At 38.5% G+C, this 15,965-nt stretch overlaps 1 protein-coding gene across 2 annotated transcripts; it reads right to left on the minus strand.

The window, feature by feature from the left end:
* Positions 1 to 226: 226 nt before the first annotated feature.
* On the minus strand, positions 227 to 12,121 carry RIOK2 (RIO kinase 2). Of its 2 annotated transcripts, XM_057430461.1 has the most exons (10): positions 12,030 to 12,121; positions 11,247 to 11,385; positions 10,506 to 10,622; positions 8,833 to 9,008; positions 7,542 to 7,630; positions 3,576 to 3,767; positions 3,066 to 3,158; positions 1,594 to 2,127; positions 1,114 to 1,210; positions 228 to 610 (listed from the first exon to the last, which is right to left on the minus strand). In XM_057430461.1, the coding sequence occupies exons 1-10, from the start codon at positions 12,093 to 12,095 to the stop codon at positions 449 to 451; spliced, it is 1,665 nt and encodes a 554-aa protein (XP_057286444.1). In that variant the 5' UTR covers positions 12,096 to 12,121; the 3' UTR covers positions 228 to 448. The 2 variants fall into 2 exon arrangements, with proteins under 2 accessions (XP_057286445.1, XP_057286444.1); XM_057430462.1 differs by lacking the exon at positions 12,030 to 12,121 and having other exon boundaries at positions 227 to 610; positions 11,163 to 11,278.
* Positions 12,122 to 15,965: the final 3,844 nt, after the last annotated feature.

Below are 15,965 nucleotides of genomic sequence, written 5' to 3' on the forward strand. Positions count from 1 at the left end.
AAGGCCTCATCCAATCTAGCCTTGGACACTTCCAGGGATGGGGCAGCCACAACCTCCTTGGGTAACCTGTGCCAGTGACGTTGGTGATGTGCTGAAGCAAAGACACTTCCAGTTTCTGCCCAATGGACAAAGATGCCTTTGCTCCCCAGGACTTTCAAATCGTAAGACACAGTACAACTGATTTATATATTAAAAAAATATTGTTGGAAATCGCTGTAGTTAAGTGATCTTGGCAGTACTACTGATACCATTTAAATTACAGTCAACAGTTTCAATCACAATCACAAACTAAAATCCCCCAATCAAAATCACAGTAACCATAATAAGGTTTATTAGCTTCCAGGAAAACATTTGCTTATGTATATGGAAGGATTATTGGTTATTAGCATAATTTTTTTCAACTGTAGACATTATGAATTTTCTCATGTTCTGTGGGAGCTTTAATGAATTATTCCCAGAAACAAGCTGCATCCAAGCTTGACTTAATGTTTTGCATATTTTCTCGACGTTGCTTGGTATAAATATTTGCCTCTCCTTTTTGCAACTGTTGCCTCAGAACAGACTTTTGCTGCTTGGTCAGTTGACGTTTTATCTTCCTTTTCACCAGTTCCTACAAATAAACAAACAAGTATCGGAACTTTCTGAAGATCATTTAGGACCGAGACATGACACAATGATATTGCATTTTCAGTATCAACAGGTGAAAAAGGCCAAATTAAATCTTGAGTCAAGCATCCAATTTTAAATTAAGTAGTAATAACTGTGGCTAGCAAAAGAAGTGAATGAACTGATTACATGTTAGTACATTAACATACATTAACCTCTTATTGGGTAAATGAGAGTTGTTAATGCTGATATAGAGCTTAGGTAAAAAACTAAAGACCAATACATGAAGGAAAGATCTGGAAATCATTCCCCATAAAAACTTACACAGCTATCAGTCCTATTTTTCTGTGGGCATGGAAATGCAAACCAGAGAGGTACATGGTAACAGTCTTCTTTAAAGATAATTAATCCTGAAGAACATTTTTACACACAGGTACTAACAGCTGTGTTCATTTTAACATGGTCTGAGAGTAAACTAGATAGTAACATAACAACAATAGTACTTACTGCTGGTATGGTTGAGCAGCTCCCAGCACTTCTTACTGATGTGATACTTTCAGTCCTTGTTCTGTGCTCAGCAATGTAAGTGATGCTCTCTTCATTTCTAAAAAACATAAATAAATTTATTCCACTAGCAAGATAAACATCCTTTGCCTTTATGAGCACAATTTAAGTCTTAACTTTGAGATATAATCTGAGAACTCCCAATAGAATATGCAAGTATTACAAAACAATTACATTTTAAGTATTAAGACTAGTTCTTCAAAACAGGTATTATATGAAAGGAAGAATTTGTATCTATCAACAGGTTACCTATCATGAGATCAATAGGAAAGATACTGCAATTTTTTCTAAATAAACTGAATTATTAATCTTCAGTTTAAACAAGGGTAGCCAAAGAGTAGTCCTTTTTGAGCTACTTGAAAGATTTACATTTACTGGGGAGAGAGGAGGAACCACACTCCTAGATTGTAAATATAAATCTACCTGTAATGCCCGAATTTCTCATTTAAAGTTGACAAGTCAGCCAGATCAGGGCATTTGTCTTCATCTTCCTTATCATCAGAGCACCTTCTTCCACCTGTCTTACTTTTTACTTCAGCAGCATTTTCAGTTTCGCTTTTTCCCTTAAAAAAAGCAACTGCAGGACTCTCTGCACTTTCGTTGGACTTCCAAAGCATGGTTTGCTCTTCAGTTTTTTCTAAGGCTGAACTTAACTTTGACATATCCAGCCTTCGTGTATTTTCACTACTTTCAGTTGTGTCAGCCTCTTCATTGTTATACAAGTGGTCAGAGGTTCTGCTTCCAGAGAAATCACCCACTTCAGACATGAAGTCTGCATTATTTTCTTTATCTTTGCTGAAGAAGTTGAGCTTATTTTCAGCATCTTCTACAAATTCTGATGCCTCTGTTGTATTACCATCCTCATCAGAACTTCGTGAGTAAAGCAGTTCACCATCTTCCTGTATTTCTTTTGTATAACCACTGGCAGCAATCTCTCTATCAAGGGAACACTCTCTCCTGTGAAAGAAGTATGTTTTCTTTTGATAAGCTGATTCATCAAGCTACCAATATGCTACATTTTGGATTAAAATTACTAATCAAACTAGACTGTAATTACACATACTACTAACAAAGAGGGTGTACTCTGTTGAAACGTACAAAACACCAGATGATAGTGCTAAGCTTTGCTTAGGTAAAGTATTAACAGAATGTGACCTGAGAGAAACAAACAGAGAATTACTCCATCTTCAAAACCAGCATTCACTTGTTTATTTATTTATAGAAATTATTTTACGTTAGCAGGAATACAATCTGGCTTTAGGTTCAGATTATGTTTAAGTAAACAGAAGAATAAAGGACACACAGAGACTGACTCAAGTGTGGTACCACATTGAAAAAGTGCTCAGAATGAAATAAAACCCTTTTAATTCCAACAGGTTCAGTCTTAAAATAAGTTGAAAATTATTTTTCAGAAGGGACAAAAGACATTAGAATGAAACTTTGAACACAATAATGTTTGACAAGGCAAGCACTATTTACTAGCATTTAAAAAATAAATTTAAAATTGAAACCCAAGTTAACCCTCCAAATACTGGAACTGTCAAATAGCTTTGAGAAATGGGAGAAACTGATTCTGCATCACTGGTAACATTTCCCAGATCCTTTACCATTTGGATCAAGCTTTTGGATGGATCTTTCTTCCTTAGCTGCAAGAGGAAAGACAAAGGAGGCAATAGCTGATTTTAAAGCACGCCCTGGCTTTCTGGAAGCCACTTACAGTAACTCTGGTTGAAGAAAACATAATAGGAATGACAAAAATATAATCTAAAAAAATGCACAGTTGGGCATATTTTAATTTTTTTTCTTTAATTTCTTCTACAGGTATCCTACAGACACCCATTTTTCTCATAAAACCAGAACAAATAGGAAACTCAAATTCATCTGGAAGTTTATACCTGACATCTTTGAATTCTGGGAAGACCTCACTCTCGTAGTTGAAGCGTTTCTTAAAGAACTCCTTAATACAGTTCACATCTCTGTCAAAATACCTGAAAAGAAAAAAACCACAGAATTGTACAAGCACAAAATCAAGGTAATGAAGTCTACTGCAATGACAAACTTTTACCATATATTTCTCACCTTATACTGAGTTCATTTGAAAATTATTTGTTAGTGATCCCAAGACAAAAGGATAGTGAAAAAAACTGCATGCAGTTTATTTCTAAGCATTTCTTAACTAAAAAACATCATTCTATCTGAGAAGCAGTGAATTATTTATTTATCCTAAAGAGACATTTCTACTCCTTCATAAATCAAACTATGTTTGAAATGTTATTCATGCTGCCTGACAACAATGGTAGAAAAAGCATCAGAGACAGGTGTATGGAAACAAATAATGGTTGACAATTTACTGTCACAAGCACTTGTCAGATTTACTTAGAAAACATCTTTAAATTTGAACCTACCATTCGGCATTTGTGTGTGATGTTGATATCATCTGAGGGAAATCAATCATAGTGACATGGTCATCATTATCCAATATGAGATTAAATTCATTGAAATCGCCATGAATCAAACCATGATTGGCAAGTTTTACAATCAAATCCATTAAGTCACTGTAGACAGAGGCAGGATCTTCCATGTGGTGCACCTGGCACCTGAAAAGTTAAATAAAATACTGTGAACCTCAAAAAATTCTTAATTTTAAAATATTGACAAAATATATGAAATACATCTGACAGAATTCCAGGGTAATTCAAGTTAAAAGGGTCCTTGGGTCTCTAGTCTAAGAAGCTCCTCAAAAGCTGAGTCACTTGTGAGATCAGACCAGATTGCTCAGGGCTTGAAAAATTCCAGGAATGGAGACTGTGCAATCTCACAAAGCACACTGTGGCACTGCCTCGCTCTCTGCAAGGGGAGAAAATGTCTGTCCAGGCTAAATCTCATTTCAGCTTATGCTCATTGTCTTCCCTCTCAGGCACTACTGTCATGATGCATTGTTTAAATAATAGATCCATAAATGTTTATGTCTCCTGTTTCAGGTACCATCTTATGGTCTCAGTAGAAAATAGGTATTGTATTGAAATTCAAAATCTCCACAACATTTTCTTTTGCAAAAATGTATTTTTTAGACCAAGTTATGGGAAAAAATAAAAAAAAGCTGAAAGTATTGCTGAACTTGTATCTGAGAAAGCAAAGTACCTTCAGTGTAACATGTCTTTAGAAACAGACCAAGTAAAGTGGCAGTTATCTTCTTGTACCAGGAACTGTCAGCATTTACAGTTATTGTGAAGTATTTTTATCTAAATGCAGCATTACAATATGATAAGAATGGATCGGTTGTACAGTACAAAGCATGAACAATGGAAATATAGCCGCTATTTAAAAGGCTTCTGTTGAAGCCTTTCATATTTGTACCAAAATTGGTGACTGTTCTCACAGGCACAGGTCCGTATTATAGAATCATAGAATATTTTGGGTTGGAAATGATCTTAAGATCATCTAGTTCCAACCTGCCTGCCATGAGCAGGGACACCTCCCACTAAACCATGCCACTCAAGGCTCTGTCCAGCCTGGCCTTGAACACTGCCAGGGATGGAGCATTCACAACTTCCCTGGGCAACCCATTCCAGTGCCTCAGCACCCTTACAGTACAGAACTTCTTCCTTATATCCAATCTAAACTTCCCTTGTTTAAGTTTTGATCCATTACCCCTTGTCCTATCACTACAGTCCCTAACGAAGAGTCCCTCCTATCCCACATGCTCTTTGAATTTGGAAGTCATGTTAACTGATACCTTGCAAGATAGGAATCTCAGGTCCCAGTGACCAGGGGGAAAGGCTGAAGCAAGGAAGATCTACCCTTGGAGTTCACTAAATACTTAGGCAAATGGGACATAGAAGTCCATGAACCCTGACAGGATGTACACCTGAGCTTTAAGGAAGCTGGCAGGTGGCACTGCAAGGCCATTCTTGATAATCATTGATCAATTATGGCAACTGAGAGAAGCATCTGAAGACTGGAGAAAGGCAAATGACACTGATGTTCAAGAAGGGCAAGAAAAAGGACTCAGCAAACTACAGGCTGATCAGCCTCACCTTGAACCTTGGAAAGGTGAAGGAACTGGTAATACTGGAAACCACTGTCAGACCCATTAAGGAAAAGAAAATCATCCAGAATAGTCAACCACATGAATTTCTGTGATTAACTGACTGGCCTGCTAGATGGCATGGATAGCAGTGAATATTATCTACCTGGACTTTAGTAAGGCCTTTACAGTGCCTCACATATGATCCTCATAGAAAAGGATCTGATGTTGATGTATAGTCTAGATATACAGTGAGGTAGACTGAAAACTGAAAGCCTGAGCACAAAGTCTCCTTGGAGACCAGTGACTCACAGTGCGGCCCCAGCAGTTGAAAGTGGTTTCAGTTTCCATTTAACATCTTCATTAATGAGCTGCATGATTGGGCAGTTTGCAGACATCACCAAACTGGGTTTGGCTGATATGCCGGAGGATTGTACTGCCATCCAGAGGGACCTCAACAGGCTCAAGAAATGGGCCAGCATGAACCTCATGAAGTTCAAAAATCAGTGGAAAGTCCTGCACATAGGAACCTCATGCACCAGTATACACTGTGTATTACTCAGCTGGAAAGCAGTTTGGCAGAAAAGGACCTGGGGGTCCATGTTGAATGTCAGTCAGCAATGTGCCCTTCCTGCAAAGGTGGCTGATGGTATCCTTGACTGCATTAGACAAACCATCACCAGCAAGTCAAGAGAGGTAATGCTTCCCCTTTATTCACTGGTGAGGGAACACCTGGAGCACTGCATCACTGCACTTACAATACTGGAGACCAACTAAAAAACACAATGATGATTAAGGGACTGGAGAAGCTCTCCTGTGTGAAAATGCTGAGAGCTGGGACCATTCAGCCTGGGGAAGAGAAGCCTCAGGGGGATCTAATCAATTTATATAAACACCTGAAGAAGGGAGGGTATAAAGAGGACAAGGCCAAGCTTTTTTCAGTGATGCTCAGTGACTAGACAAGAGCAATGGGCACACACTGAAACACAGGAGAATCTGTATGAACATAGGAAACGCTTTTTCCACTGTGGGTATGACTGAGCACTAGCACAGGATGCCCAAAGAAGTTGTGGAGTCTCCCTCCTTAATGATACTCAAGAGTCATCGGGGCATGGTCCTTGACAACCAACTCTGCATGGCCCTGCTCAAGCAGTGAGGCTGGACTACATGACCTCCAGAGGTTCCTTCCAACCTCAAATACTCTCTGGCTCTGTGAAATGTGAAATAAAGAGGTAGGCTAAGAAAAACTGAGACCAATTTGCCAGAACTTTGAATAAGGTTGTACTTGTCAAAGACAGCATAATAACTGTTTACCAAGGTCACCAACTCTGCACTAGTTTTTCAACACAGGCAATGGACAATAATAAAACTGGCAACTGGCTGTAATCCCTCCAGCTTTTTGGCGATTATTTTATGTTGCTATATTTGAAATAATTCTCATCCAATCCTTATCTCCAAGTTAGAATCACGAAACAAGAAAAGCATGGTAAACTTCCATTGCAGATGTCAACATGGAACTTGGAAGTCCTCTATGTATATGATGGATGTGGAATTATTTAAAAAAAATGAAGGTGGGGAGAAAATATAATGAAGTCTCTTCCATGTTACTCTTCAACTGTTATACTTTGGGATTAATTTCCTTTTGATTAAACTGCCCACTTTAGATCTTGATTACTATACAAGAGCATGGATTTGTTAGTTCTAGAATTACACTTTAAGCCTCTGGATAAGTAGCTAAGTTATTCTACGTTATATCAACTACATAGGCCTTTTGCATTCTGTTTTGCAAACGGAACAAACCATCCCTTTATGCTCAAACAAAGAGATTTAATTTTCCTAGATGCTGAACAACTCAAGCAAAGTAATCTGTTTTGGAGGAGCAGAACCAGATTATACATAAACAGAGCAGAAGGTCTAAACCAGTAAATTATAACCTTACCCGAACTACCAGAGCAAGGATCACAAACTGGAGCTCAGAACTTGAAGGATATTATATTCAATATTGTACATATCCAATAGCATACAGAATATGTGGTTTATGTGTAGGAAACTGTTGGAATACTAACCTGTGTCATGCTACTCTTTTACTGTATTCTTTAAAAAATTAGTAAATTTCACTAGTTTCGTCAGACTAAGAAAAAAACAATTTCTCTTAATAAAAAGGTAAGAGAAGAAAGACTACAAGTTAAGTAGAATGCTAGTAAGTGTGGATTAGAGCACATTATTCTGCATGGTGAAGTCAGAATTCGCTCACATGACAATGAAAAAACATAACCCTGTTACTTTATTGAGCCTAACACTGTTAGGGTTTAATAAGACAGAGAATTCAAGCTTCAGTACTTACAAAGGATAGCCATCAATAAGCTCCATAACAACTGCATGCCTGTTGTAGTCTATGGGTTTCGGAACAGGAAAATTTCTGTCATGTAAAGCCTGGAGACAGTACATTGAAAAATTAAAATTGAATAGTTAAGAAAACATTATATATATTGACAAACTTCCACCTAAGATAAATGTTACTGTGGAGGCACCATACACTCCTCAAATGCTAACTGGATGCATCGTGACACACTTAAGAAGGAAGACTGTAACAGCCATTTCAGCTTTTGCTGAAAAAAAAAAAAGAAACCTAAGTTTAGACACTAAGTGTGCTTATTAAGAGAAACAAGAAAATATATCTAGATCTGTTGAATAGGACAAAAGGAGGAGAGAAAACTAGATTTTTATAAATAATCATGTTTTTCACTATTAACTTTCAATCACTGTAGAACATCTGTATTTTTTTAAAGCAGGTTAAAAACGAACAAACAAAAAAATCGGAGTAGCAACATATGCTTGGAAATGCGATCTTTTCCCACAGTATAGAACAAAGCCTGCCTTTTCAGATCAGAACACCTGTCTAGATTGAAAGATTTTCCACAACAGCACAGGAACAACTGTAAACACGGGAAATTAGGAAAAAAGGGAAAAAAAAAGAAAAGAACGACAACCGAACAGAAAAACTCCCAGTAATTCTGCCAAATAACTGTAAATTTCCTTAATTTTTAAGGTATTTTTGCAAGCTTATGCAATAAATTTTAAAGGAAAAACAGCAGAACTGGTGATACATAAATTGTCTATCCCTAAGTAACAACTGTTGAAACTTTTTCATGACACCTGCTTCTGTTCCACAGGACTGCAGTGGCAGGACAAGGGTTAACAGGTTCAAACTTTAGCAGGAGAAGTTTAGATTAGAGATAAGGAGGAAGTTCTTTACTGTGAGGGTAGTGAGCCACTGGAATGGGTTGTCCAAGGAAGCTGTGAACGCTCCATCCCTGGCAGTGCTCAAGGCCAGGCTGGACAGAGGCTTAGGCGAGGTGTCCCTGCCCATGGCAGGGGGAATTGGAACGATATGATCTTAAGGTCCTTCCCAACCCTAACTATTCTATGATTTCCATGACAAAGCTTCATTTTGTCATTGGAAAGTGTAAAAGACATACAGCACTGAAATTCCGAGACATATACTTTAAGTCCACTTGGGACAAAAAAAGTGTAAATCTTACAAACATTGCAAATATAAACTGATCAAAAGACAGTTAGAAAAGTATCTTCCAGTCTATTACACCACTGTTGATATTGCGTGAGTGGTCACCTACCTTCATATAGGCAAACTCCTTCGTTGCTGCTAGCCGGGATAAATACAGCCATGACATTTTATGTCTGTGCTTGTGGTAGTCACGTTTATTTTTCAGACTGCGAAAGGAAGTTCTTCCAAGCCTATGTAATTTCAATGCAAACTGTTGTTCCTCTTCATTTGCAACAATATAAATATCTGCAAGGCACATAATGGCATAGGTCCAAGAAATAAATGATATCCAACAAGCTAGTATCTGATTAAAAAGGTGCAGCAATAAGCTTGCTACGTCACTTCTCACAATTACTATTTCTGGCATGGCCAGTTCTACTACAGTTAGTAAAGACAGCTACACAGTACCCTATTAGAAGAAATATCGATGTGATCTGAAACATCTCATGTAGCACTAGATTTTACCATTCCTATACTCATGTTAACATCCCCAGGCCATCTGCACAGCAAATAACAAGTATAAGCAATCCTTGAGAGAAATCTAGGGCAGATACTGCTGTTCTTAATCACACTGTGGAAGAGCTGCCTTTTTTTCTACTGAGTTGACAACCCAAGGGACCAGCTTCTAAATTTAAACATGGCTAACAAATACCCTATGTTTTATTTCTACCATTTGTCCCAAATAATCACCTTCTCATTCTTCAATTCCACAAGTTATGTACTCTATCAAATAAACATCAACATTAACATAATATGAACCAGTAAAGTATTGCAGTAGTTTTAAGATAGTAAAGTAAAACAGACTTAAGTGGGATGAAAAAGATTATCTTTTTGCCAAAATGGTCCAAAACTCTTCACAAACCATGAGACTATCATGGTTTAAACCCAGCCAGCAACTAAGCACCAAGCAGCATCTTACTCACCCCTCTCTTTCCCCTCCCCCAGCAGGATGGGGAGGAGAATCAAAAGAATTTAAAATCAACGGTTGAGATAAAAACAGCTTAATAATTGAAATATAATAAAATACAATACTAATACTACTAGTAGTAATAATAAGGGAAATAACAAGGAGAGATATATCAAACTAAAAGGGGGAAAAAAAAAACAAAACCAAAACAAACCCCAATGAACACAAGTGATGCCCAATACAATTGCTTACCATCCACTGACCCAACAAGTGATCACTCCCTTCCAGGTAACCCCCTGATTTCTATACCAAGCAAGACATGCTCTGGTATGGAACACTCCTTTGGCTAGTTTAGGTCAGGTGTCCTGTCTCTGCTCCCTCCCGGCTTCTTGTGCCCCTTCTCACTGGCAGAGCATGAGAGGCTGGAAAGTCCTTGATCAGGGTAAAGGCTACTGAGCAACAACTAAGTCATTGGTGTGTTATCAGCACTGTTCTCAGACTAAAGCAAAAACACGTCACTGTACCAGCTACTAGGAAGAAAAATAATTCTATCCCAGCCAATCCAGGACAGAGACAAACAGCATCTGCATGCAAAGTACCTTTTACGGGATGAACTAAGAATCAGACAAAATGGTCAAAGTATAACAATACTCTTGTGAAGAAATACTCAAATGCAGCCAGAAGCCTCACATAAGTACTTCAACTAGTGAACCACAAATCTCGGTGTTTGACAGATTAACTGATGTCACTCTCCAGAGTAAAACTTGCCTAGTTTCTAGCAAAATATACACAACATTACAGGTGTGTTTACTTAATTTTTTTTTTTTTTTAATTACCTGATTCTTTGCCAACACCCATCTGGTTTCCAACAGAATTTATGACTTGTCGAGAAGACAGAGTTTTCAAAGCAAGGTAATCATATCCTGCATTAGTTAGCCGATAACCCTGTACAGCTAGGTAAGAATAAACACATTTCTCATTACGTATACATTACAATTGAAGTAAGTCTCAATTTAGTCTTCTTTTAGCTTACAGCGCACTACACCCAAGTAATATTTCACCCATAGGCTAACATCAGTCCACTCTGACAGAATGGTAAAAACATTTAAGTTCCTGCAGGTTTATGAAAATTGACAAATGGGCAAATGACAAACATGCCATCAGCCCCTCTCTAATAGAGGCAATCGTAGTATTTTAAATAGCCTGGAAAAACCCAAGGAGCATTTCAGAAGATATGCATATAAGAGAAACAGCAGGGATCTGGGATTTGGCTTGATTACTGTGCACAACTTAACACTGTCTTAACTGATGATTCTTCTATTTTTCATGACTTTGCAAAAAATAAAGTTAACGGTTCATCTTTTTCTGTCTGTCATCCTTACAGGCATAAGCAACTCAGCAGACAGCTACAACATTTGGTGCTGCACAAACCCATTTTTCCAGGGTAGGTCCAGAAGGTAAGGCTAGCAAGTGCTCTGGATGCTCACACGTACCAAGCTGCGGTACTTCTGCAATTACCACTGTGAGACATTAGGGACAGAACAAGAGAGGAAATCCAATACAAAATTCAAACTCACTTTTAGTTCGTTCATAAGCTAGAAGTTTGTGTTTCACCAACTCTCTCAAAATTTTATTGCAGCCACCATGTTTAAGGCTGGCAATAGAAGCAATTAAGCTAGCAGGAACTATTTCATGGTTTTTCATGCCCATTTCCACCTAAAAGAATAAATAAAAATAGATTTGTTAGATCCTGTGTTCAACAATGGAATAATAACAGATCCCACTTGAGACTAAAATAGATTCTCAGGGATAAATTGTTACTTTTTAATTACTTTACCAAACCTTTAATATGCACTACTGGCCCTTGATATTCTTCGAATAATTCTGCCTTGAAATTTCTACAGTATTGGACAGAAGATGAACAGCTTATTAGATTTCATTCTCAGGAGTTCTACATTTCTGAAATGAGACTCTTCCCGTACAATCATGGCTCACTTTGCCTTTCCACTAATAGTTCAGCTGTCAGTAGCAATCAGCATGCGTGGAGAAACTGGTGACAATGACTTATATCACCTGGGCAGCCCTAGTGTTAATAATCCCTTCACGGTGGTCAGAGGAAGAAAAGACCAGCACGACCTCACCGGGCCCTCCTCACCAGGAAACGCCAAACCGGACCCTCGGCAAAGCGGCGAGAACCATTCTCCTGCAGCCTTTCTTCCGCTGCCGTCTGCGTCTCCCATGAACGCATGGAGCGCGCCCAACCCTGCTTAACTAACTAGCCACGAGGAGCTACGTGAGCAGGACTGGGCCAGGCCTCATCTCCTCCCCGCCTCCTCAGCCAGGCCTCCCCACCGACTCACCGCTGTCAGCACTCTGAAGTGCTCCCTGGAAAGGTACCGAAGCATCACCACGTTCAGCTTCCCCATGACTGCTGCCGCCGGCACGCGTTAGCAGCACAGTCCGCTCACGCCAAAAAACGTTTACCCAGTCCCCTCCGCAGCGAGGAAACCACCGCACCGCCCAAGCGCATGCGCAGAGTGTTCACACGGAGCAGCAAGCACCGCCCAGGTAGAGGGAGTTGCGTGCGGGGGTGCTGGCGGTTGTGTTTGTCACTGGTGGGGGAGCGGGTCTGGGGGAGGCTAACGGAGTTGGCGAAGTGCCTGGAGTAAACATGTGATGAGGAACAGCGGAGTTGGTGTTGTTTGGACTGGAAAAGAGAAGGTTCAGGGGGATCTTATCGCTCTCTACAACTACCTGAGAGGAGGATAGAGTCAGGAGGTGGGGGTCTCTTCACTCCAGGAAAAGCAATAGGACAAGAAACGATGGCCTCAAGCTGCGCCAGGGGAGGTTTAGACTGGGTATTAGGAACAATTTCTTCACCAAAAGGGTGTTCAGGCATTGAAACAGGCTGCCCACAGAACTGGTAATGGGACCATCCACTGAGATGTTCAAAATCCGTGTATAAGAGACCCTTAGTAACATGGTTTAGTGGCTTTGGCAGTGTGGGGGAAGTTGGACTTGAGGGTTGCAAGGTCTTTTCCAACCTATATGATTCTATGATGTGTTGGCTAGATAATGTATGTCAGTTAATGCACCTGTGTCAGGTGTTTTGTTGTTTTAGGGTGGTTGGTTTTGGTGTGGGTTTGTTTTTTGTTGTTGTTATTTTGTGGTTTGTGGTGGTTTTGTTGTTTTTTTTTTGGGGGGGGTGGTTAGGTTTTTTTTGTTTTTTTTTGAGGAGGTACTGTGTATTTTTGTTTGGGTTTGGTTTTTTAATTAATACTATTTTCATTTCATCCATGTTCTCACAATGATATATTCTGATCTGCTGTCTGGAATCTCTTCTGCAAGGTTTGCTGGGAAGCCTTAGAAGATGTGATGGCTCTATAACATCTTTGTGCTAGAAACACCAGGAGCATGTGACTGCAAGATGAGTTTCCAAATGAGGTATCTCAAGGCAAAAAAAATGAAGACACTAAGCCACTGTACAGTTACTTAATTAAGAAACTGGCTGTTAGTTAAGAGCCTGAATATACTTCTGTAATAATAATACTTCTTTCCAGAACTTCATTTTCATTGCCCTTAACAAGGAATAGTAACTTTAAAGATTTCCCTCCTGTCTGTCTCTAGTATGAGCTACTGCTACTGTCCTTCAGATACTTTGCATATTCTTAATATAGAATCACTTCTTTCCAGCACAAATATATCCTGAACTTACAAGGAGGTCTCTAGAAAGTTTAACATGTAAACTGAGATGTTAAATTCCCAGTACAAACAGTTAAAATAATTGAAGCTTTCTTAAAAATTGTTTGTGAGCTTAAAATTATAACCATGAAAAAAAAAGTGTTCTCTAGAAGTCTGCACTCATATAACAAAGTTAGTGGGGGCTGTAAAAATATGGTTATTTTTGGCTGGTCAGTGTACTTCTAAGGTCATATTGCTTTTATCAGGAAGAATATGAATAGCAAAATAGCATTTTTGATATTTTTAAACTTTGACTCATATGTGCTTGTGTATGTGAATAGACACCACCCCCCCACACCCCCCCACCCCCCCCGGTATTTGTAAAAACTTTTCTAATGATTAGCAAAGTCTATGCCAGGTGTACAAATGCTGCACATTCCTTTCTGAAGGTAGTTTTATAAATCCCCAAAAAGCTCTAGTTGGATATAAGGTTTGAACAGCGCAGTTCATGTAGTAGACTCTTCGATAGCAGTTTTGGAAAACTGTTCTCAAGACAGATAAGAATGCTTATAATTTTATTGTCAGGAGTCACTTTTAAAATGAAAATTAGTAGTAATTCTTTAGGGGATAGTTTGTGGCAGTGCTATAGTTTCTAGTTTAGGTAACTCCTAATATGTCTGAATTACTAAAATATATACATATACTGTATGTATAAGGATCCCACAGCAATTGCTGTATTTTACCCACATGTTTATACCTGGAATTCCAAGTCAGCATTTGGCACTTGAAGAGGTGTTTGGTCACTTTATGAATGTTAGTTGGTGGTCAGACAGCTCACTTTGCATCAAAGTTGTAGCTCATGCAATATGTGTGAGGTCTAGCTGTGATCCATTCCCTCATTACGGCTGAAAATACCCTCCTGGAAGACAGTTAAAGCAGGGTAGTTTTCAGAGTAGGTAACATGGGAACTTTTCTGTTCTAATTAAATGACATAGAATGTTTAACACTCATAAATCTTTCTCAGAATAGCTATTTGGTCAGCTATTCAGACTCCATTGTTAAAAACACAAACCCCACCATTATTCATTAGGGACTGTAGTGATAGGACAAGGAGTAATGGGTTAAAACTTAAAGAGGGGAAGTTTAGATTGGATATAAGGAAGAAGTTATTTACTATAACTGTGGTGAGGCATGGAATAGGTTGCCCAGGGAAGCTGTGAATGCTCCATCCCTGGCAGTGTTCAAGGCCAGGTTGGACAGAGCCTTGGGTGACATGGTTTAGTGTGAGGTGTCCCTGCCCATGGCAGGGGGGATGGAACTAGATGATCTTAAGGTCCTTTCCAACTCTAACTATTCTATTATTCTATGGTTATTGCTTTGTTACGCCAAGCAGTGTGTGAATCTTAGTGATCATGAAGGATATTAGTGAGGGTTTCTTTCCATGAGTGCAAACTTCCCTGCTTTGCCTTATTATGGTGATACTGATCCAAGTAGCAGGGGTAGGCTTATGAATGTTATAAACATTAAGCTACTATTTAGGCATGCTAGTAACCTTAAAGCATGTTCATACAAGTTCAAGTTTCCTGTTATATAATTTTATCTCTTTTAAATAATCTTGAAAAGAGAACTTTGCATTTAGTTGTCTAGTTTTAGTAGTGTACACTGAAAAGTCCTGTTTAGAATATGAGATGCACTGGTAGAGAACTTGGAAGAATTATACTCAGGTAGATGTGAACTGATAAATGTGATGTTTATTGTAAAGGTGATTTTGAAGTTTGTTATTAAGTATGGCATACATAACTAGCACAGATTAGTCTTTAAAAATATATTTGTTCATTTGGTCTGTATTTCAGCAAACTGATAATAAATAACACTCTAAAATACTTGAATTTCTTTGCATGCACACAGGACGTACATTAATCATATCAGAAGAAGTGTGGTAAATAAATGTCACAATTTGGTTTACTTTGCATAGAGTAACTAAACAATTAAATCAGAAATGTACAGACATCTGCAGATAGGTATACCTGCAAATGTAATGAGCTTGTATTTGGAGCTGTTCACAAAATCATTTAAAAATGTATTTGCTGAATTTTCAAGGTTTAAAGCACCACACTCTTAGGTACTTTAAGAAAAAAAAAAAAAGAAAAAACAACAAACCTGAACCCACAAAACTCCCTTTAAAAAATACACACAGTATTTAATAGTGGTACATCATGAGTGGAATGCTGAAAATATTCCACAACTTTATTGTCATAATACTTGACAATTCTTTGGCATTCTTACTTTAAGTGAGGGACAGGAGAGACTTGCCCAATAACCTTCAAATTAGTGCAGTTCTGGTGGAAACAGTCCTAAAAATGGTTGCATTTTCTATTAATATCACTTGTTCTGCCAGACAGGAAAGTCATATGAATAAACAGATTCTGGAGTCAGGTTTGCACTGTGAATTAGTAATTGACTGTCTTTCTAAATTCAGAGAAGTGGTATTCTTTACTGATTAGCCGAAGAAGAGAAGATGTTACAGACTGTGTCTAGGTAATTTCTGCCTTTCCCCCTTTCCTCCTACCTTTTTACTTGAAAGAGAAATTAAAAATTTTATCCAAACAATAGTT

The sequence above is a fragment of the Pezoporus wallicus genome, unplaced genomic scaffold (genome assembly GCF_028554395.1).
Source record: "Pezoporus wallicus isolate ANWC-B61680 ecotype Strahan unplaced genomic scaffold, APGP_CSIRO_Pwel_v1 contig_3573, whole genome shotgun sequence".
In the NCBI taxonomy this organism is placed as follows: Eukaryota; Metazoa; Chordata; class Aves; order Psittaciformes; family Psittacidae; genus Pezoporus; species Pezoporus wallicus.